Below are 6998 nucleotides of genomic sequence, written 5' to 3'. Positions count from 1 at the left end.
ACAGCTACCACCTAACAATACATTAATTTTCAAAATTATTTTTACCCTATCCAAGGAAGTCAAAAGTTGCATACGTGGCCTGCCTACCCTTTATCCTCACAACAACCCTGCAAAGTTGACTAGCTAGAAGCAGAGTAAGGTTTGTGGCCAAACAGAAGCCGAGTCTCCTTGGTCTTAGTCCAACACTTAAGCCACTGCTGGCTCTCTTAAGCTCAGGAGTCCTTAGAAAATTATACATTAATTAAACTATTTAGAAATTTGGTAGGCAGGAAGGAAAAGCAGGTTCCTCTGAAATTCTATGAAAACGGCAGCTGTTTGGTGCACAGGCTGAAAATTACAGGAAGATGTCAACACAAGACTGAATCCTATTCCTTTTAATTTATGGGGACATTCTGCTGAGCTCACTGTGCCTCAACTTCCTCTGTTTCAAAACGGCAGAAGCAACATGTCTTGGTACAGAGAGAACAAAATATTTCCAGATACTTGCACCTAACCCATTCTGTCGAACACATTCCACTGGGAATCTGCATAGTGTAATAAGGGTTTTCCCAAAGCTGTCTCCCATCTTTCCCCCCTAATTTAAGTACTGCTTAAATTAACAAGTGGTCTAGCACTATGCCGATATCCCTGCCCCCAAAAAACCCTAAACTTTCCACTCACTAGCGTTTTAGCAACATTGTTTTCTCTTATCAAACACTTCTGATACAACACAAACATTAAACACATCCAACTAAGGTTTACACAGAGTAAACCCACTGAGATCAATGGACCCAAGTTAGTCATATTAATTAACTTCAACGGGTCTACTCCAAAGCATGGCTAATGAGGAACACAACCTTTAAATTTCTGACAATTCATGTGAGTAGCAATGAGCAATCACGCCTATAAACAAATTAAATTTAAGTGCTATATAAATAAATAAGTCATTTTTATTTGTGTTGTTTTTAAGGAACACTCAGAATTCTTGTTTTTAAATGGCGACTTGGGCGACTTGAAATAACTCAATTAACGTAGAAAACAGTTCGCAACTCCTCTAGTAGATTACAGCAGAACAGCAACGATTTATTAGTGCTAGGAGCCATCTGTCCGGAAGCAGCCAAAATTGCTAGGGTGTACCCAGGCAGACTTTGTATTTCCTTCAAAACATTTCTTAAGTTTAGCATTCTACCTGGACCGCAGACGACTCCTCTCAAATCCCATTTCTCTCCCCCAGGGAATCCTTAGGTCCTGCCTCCCAGATCCACATGATTCCTCCTTCCCTTGTAAGCTAGTTGGTTGCTTGAGGAGTTTGTTCACTGGGCCCAGCTGGTTCTGACGCAATTTCATCTGCTAGGGACACTCGATTGCGTTTGAAGAATCCAATCTGGAAAGGGGGAAGAGAGAGGGGGGAAAACCTGGTTTAAGTCTTGTCAGGGCATCCCATATCTCTTCTGAGGTCTGTCTGATGGCAAAAGTGAGAGATGCCTACCTTAAACAGGACTGCCACAATGATGGCTAAGAGCAGGATTCCTCCGATGGTGCTGCCAACGATGATGGGGATGGGATTGAATGGTGAAATCAGCTCAACTTCAGTGCTAATCTGCAAAGGAGAGGAAAGGCACTCAGAGTTCTTGCCCATAACGATAAGCAGTGCCCCTCAAATCCTCTGGGCCAGACTTGATCCCCCCCCCCCCCAAAAAAAAGAAATTTGCTAATATGTTCAGGTGTTTAAATGACAGCAAAGCATATCAGGGAAAGCAATACCTTATTGTGTGGCCTTTGGGAAGGCTGATTGTGCCGAGTAAGAACTCTGCACATCCTCAGAGGCACCCCTAATGTTACTTCATACATTCCAGGGCACCGAAAACAGGTTTTCGAGGCCCACAAGGCATTGGAAGGTGGTGCATTCTTCTTCATTAGAGGTTTTTAAAAGTTGGGTGGCCATCTGTTGGGGATTATTTGGCTCTGATTCCTGCACTGCAAGGGATTGGACTAGATATGACCCTGGAGATCCCTTCAAACGCCAGTTCTTTGGAGTCTACATTTCTATGATTCAATGCAACTGAATTCTGTGCTCAGTAACCAGCTCCACTATTTGCACGGTGAGGCACACACAGCGCGTCCAACATCCTTGACATAACCATGTCCTGCAAGTTTACCTGACTGAACTGAAACTCTTCTGGCTGAAAAAACCTGGTCTCATCAACCACCACAGAGGCTTGGCTCCGAAGATGGAGTTTCTGGGCCGTCAGCTGTAGGATCAATAGGCAAATTAAACAGATCAATGACATTTGGTCCTCCACGTCTCCCCTCTCCCTGGCACAACTCTGTAGGGTAAGAGTGAGGACTCTTCAGGCCCTCCAGATGTTGCTGAACTACAGCTCCCATCAGCCTTAGCAAACCTGGCCAAGAGTTCAGCAACATCTGGAAGGCCAAAGTTTCTCTGTACCTGCTACAGAGAGACTCCCAAAGCCAGCTAAATACAAATGAGGGCTCTTTCATTATTTTCCACCCCACAAGAATGTTTATGCATTTTTTAATATGCCAAAAACTTCGCACTTTACACAGGCCGCTAATATTGGTCTGTGCATTGTCCATGATTGTGATGACTGTATTATTAGGACTTTAATATTATGATGGATTGTATATTATTGTTTTGTTTTATTTCTAAAAATGTACACACTGCTTGCTCAAAGAACTCTATAAGCGGGGTACATATAAAACAATGCATAGAAACACAGCTATAACCCATAAAGCAATTTTTTTAAAAAACAACAACAACAACCTAATATACATACAATAATTAGCATTAAAACACAAAATCAATTAAACTTTTTAAACAGGTATAGGCAACTGAATTATATGTCTGGGTAAACCTGTTGCAATCAATTAGAAGAACAGCAATAAAAGGAGGACATTTGCCAAATATCAACAGCAGGGAGGTTCCAAAAGCGAGGTGCTGCCTCAGAGTGTCCAATTTAATTTATTGTTTTACTGTTTTGTGCAGCGCTTTCAAAGTGTCCGATATGCAACAGTATATCAATGTTTTAAAAGAAATACAAATGATAAATAAATGGTCAGGTGTGGAGGTTGATCTAGGAAAAGTAATCTTTTTTAAAAAAAGTCCTATTTTTCCAAGCTTCCAATGGAAACTTCCCCTCCAACCATATTCCTTACCGTTTGAAGGGAGCACCACTCACCTTGCTAGTGATGTCGTCTATGCTAAAATTCCATGAAAATTTGAACTTGACCCACTCTCCCCGAGAGAGATTGGCGATCAGGCACTGAAACTTGGAGCAGACAGCGGCCCCCAGGCACCCTCTCTGTCAAAACACGAAATACAGAGAACCTTAGGGTTACTAAATGTCCTTTCCACTCCAGAGGCAGCTGTGTGTCTGTCCTGGGCAAGAGAGACCCCCTTCTATGAACCACCGGCCAACCCTGCATTTTCCACCAGGTTCTTACTGTGATGGGTCCTTTGAGGTCTTCAGTCTTGGGACTTGTTCTGGGCAAGGGCATTATCGGACATGAGGACGGGTTTATCTGGAAGAAAAGAGGCAATACTCTGTAGGGGTAAAGGTGGCACTCCTGTATTCCAGCCAGCCAGCCATGCCCTCTCCCAGGATATTCTGCCCCCCAACCCTCACTCAACAGTAGGTCAGCATTTCACATCCACTGAGCTGGTCCAGCTCTCCCTGGGCTGCCTCTGGGGGTTTCCGGTCCCCACAAGGTTTTGTTGCTGCCGTTGATTGCAGAAGTGCTTGCAGGTCACCCAAGCTGCTAATACCACTTGTATGCGGACTGTAGCATTTTGTCTGAGTTCACTGTTGGTTTTTGTTTGATTTCTGTAACTTGCTTTCTGTGGGGCTGCCCTTGTATCTGGTCCAGACGGTGTGCAGAACGCAGGGGCCAAATACCTCCCAGGGGAAATTGTTGGCAACATGCTATTCCACTGCTGAGAGAGTTTGCACTTGTTGCTGATTTGCCAGCTCCACGTTTCTTGTGTCAATTCACAAAGCCCTGATTTAACTTGGGCCCAAAGGTACTTTAAGAACTGCCTGATCCCTCATACTCCACCTTGATCACGGAGACCACCTGAGGGGGCACTTCATTCTCTGGTGGTTCCTCATCCCCCTGAGGTCCAGACAGCCTTTCTTAGGAGCTGAGCCTTTAGTGTGGCAGGCCCTGCCCTGTGGAACTCCCCACCACTTCCACAGGAACTGTCGCTGCCCTCTTTTAGACGTCTTCCAAAAACTGTACTATTTAGACAGGTCTTCATAAAGTGGGCGTCTCTTTTTAACCAGCCAGTATTACTGATGTTAATTAGGTTTTACGGATATATATGGAATGACTTTTCTTCTATTTTATGTGATGAAGGCCATTCTCCTATAGCTCATGTAAGTGCAGATTATAAACATTTAAATAATAATAGTAGTAATAATTATATATGCTACAAACAAGATGTATCTCCAAAGCACCCTCCCCTCCAAATCTATTCAACTCTCATTCCATTATCCCCTTTCCCACCCACCCCCAATTGTCCAGAAATCCCACCTCACACAACTTCTAATTTATAAGGCACCCCCTCTGCAGCGTACCCTTCCTCAAATCTTTTACTCACCACATCCCTGTGGGATGGGGTTACATTCCAGGAGAATCCGACTTCAGTGTTGAAGGGGAGTTCAAAGGTCACGTTGACTGGAGTAGCGGTCGAATCCAAATTTCTAACCTGCCAGAACAGAAGAGGAAATAGGGGCATTAGAAGATCAGTGGAAAGGGAAGACACAAGATTTACCCACCCAGGAAGAATGGCAGATGAAGTTGATGGACTATATGGAACTGACGGAAATGACTGGCAGAATCCGAGACCAGGGAGAAGAGTCGGTGGAAGAAGACTGGAAAAAGTTTAAAGACTATTTACAGAAATACTGCAAAATTAATGAATGTTAGAAGAATGTTGGAATGAAGTTATATGGCTTTAGTAGAAATGTTATAAGGAATTAAGTATAAATAGATTAATAGAATATTAAAGGGAAAAAATAAGGTCAAAATGTTAAGATAATCTTAGGATAGAAAACAGGAAGATGGAAAGGAATTGCTGAAATAATTAACAGAAGTGGAATACAAAAAGGGAGGTGTGAGGAGGTCGTTGAAATAAGTGAATGAAAGATAAGATATTGAAATTATTTGATGTGTTTTAAATTGCTTTTGTTTTGTTTTGTTAGTTCAATGTGTTAGTGTTTTGTGTTAGTGTTATGTAGTGTTTTTGCATTGCATTGTATTGTCTTTTTTTTTTTATAAAAATTTTATTGGTTTTACAAAATTTTTTAAAGACAAACAAACACTTAAAAAGACATACAAACATGTATAGTTTCATAACATTTTTTCATAAACCTCTTTTCCGGGACTCCCCCATACCCCCCCTTTCTGCATCCCAATGTCCATAATTTTTTTTAACAACTTCTAAATATTCCTTTCCAACCTCTGTCGTCTTAATCTTTTCTATAATCTGATCTTATATCACTGTATCCCTTTTTTCCTGAAAACCTCGACATACTAACATTCATCAAGTTTATAGTAGTCCTTAAGATAGCTTTTAAATTTTCTCCATTCTTCTTCCGCCGTCTCTTTTCCCTGATCACGGATTCTGCCAGTCATCTCAGCCAATGTCATATAGTCCATCACTTTCATCTGCCATTCTTCCAGAGTGGGTAGATCTTGTGTCTTCCAATACTTTGCGATAAGTATTCTTGCTGCTGTTGTAGCATACATAAAGAAAGTTCTATCCCTCTTTGACACCAATTGGCCGACAATGCCCAAGAGAAAGGCCTCTGGTTTTTTAGGGAAAGTACATTTAAGTACCTTTTTCATTTCATTATAAATCATTTCCCAGAAAGCCTTAATCTTCGGGCATGTCCACCAAAGGTGGTAAAAGGTACCTTCAGTCTCTTTACATTTCCAACACTTGTTATCAGGCAAATGGTAAATCTTTGCTAGCTTGACTGGGGTCATGTACCACCTGCAAGTCATTTTCATAATGTTTTCCTTTAAGGCATTACATGCCGTGAATTTAATACCGGTGTTCCACAACCATTCCCAGTCAGCAGACATAATGTTATGACCAATGTCCTGCGCCCACTTAATCATAGCCGATTTAACTGTTTCATCTTGTGTATTCCATTTCAGCAGCAAGTTATACATTCTTGATAAATTCTTGGTATTGGGTTCTAACAATTCAGTCTCTAATTTTGATTTTTCCACCTGAAAACCAATTTTCCTATCCTGTTTGAAAAACTCCTTGCATTGTATTGTCTATTCTTTTTTTTTGTTTGTTTGTTTGTTTTTTGTAGTGTTTAAATTGATGGAAAAGCAATAAATATTATTTTTTTAAAAAAAGAAGATCAGCGGAAAGATGATAGAAGTTATCAAGCATGTGGTCAAAAACTGTTGTAAAAAAACCCAAAACATTTCTTGTCAGGTTGCAAATGGAAGGAACTGAAATTGAGGTCTTTCCCTCAGATCTTAGAGGGCCAGGTGGCTGGGAGATGAGCCTCAAAGAGAGTTGTTCCTGCAAAGCAGGACTGGGGAACCAGTGGTCCTCCAGCTAGAGTTGGACACCAGTTCCCATCAGTCCTAGTCAGAATGACCATCTGTCATGGAAAGGTGGGAAGTGTAATCTACCAACATCTCGAGGCCACGGGTTCCCCATTCTTGCTCTAAAGTACGGACACAGGGAGACACGACAGGAGGGTGGGCAGGTGTTTGAACTGTGTGGTTGTCTACAGAAGGGAGAAGAAGACACATTACCTCAAAGGCATGTGTGAGAGTCTTCTTCTGTGGCATCTTGGTGGAGAAATTGAGGTACGCCGTGGACGCCAGCCTGGGGAAAGACAAATGTTTATGTAGGACATCGAGATCAGGTCCAGTATTAAACGGAACATTTTGCCAAAATTAACAGGGAGATGCCAGGGATAGAGCAAAGGCACTCTGGATTTGCTAAAAATCATGATGAATCGTGG

General features: G+C 41.8%; 1 protein-coding gene across 3 annotated transcripts in view; it reads right to left on the bottom strand.

Moving 5' to 3' along the window:
- Nucleotides 1–904: 904 nt before the first annotated feature.
- LOC310690366 (integrin alpha-X-like) overlaps nt 905–6998 on the bottom strand; it is a 30560-nt gene continuing 24466 nt past the window's right edge. For all 3 annotated transcript variants that reach the window (XM_083469130.1, XM_083469131.1, XM_083469132.1), the window contains exons 24-30: nt 6787–6859; nt 4601–4708; nt 3445–3522; nt 3180–3302; nt 2139–2231; nt 1469–1579; nt 905–1363 (exon numbers count right to left, since the gene is read on the bottom strand). In XM_083469130.1, coding sequence (XP_083325256.1) covers nt 1268–1363; nt 1469–1579; nt 2139–2231; nt 3180–3302; nt 3445–3522; nt 4601–4708; nt 6787–6859 — 682 coding nt within the window. In that variant the 3' untranslated portion in view covers nt 905–1267. The remainder of the gene's footprint in view (nt 1364–1468; nt 1580–2138; nt 2232–3179; nt 3303–3444; nt 3523–4600; nt 4709–6786; nt 6860–6998) is intronic.

Source organism: Podarcis liolepis (assembly GCF_965112155.1).
Source record: "Podarcis liolepis genome assembly, chromosome: 13".
Taxonomy (NCBI): Eukaryota; Metazoa; Chordata; class Lepidosauria; order Squamata; family Lacertidae; genus Podarcis; species Podarcis liolepis.
This window is presented reverse-complemented; position numbering and strand designations above follow the sequence as displayed.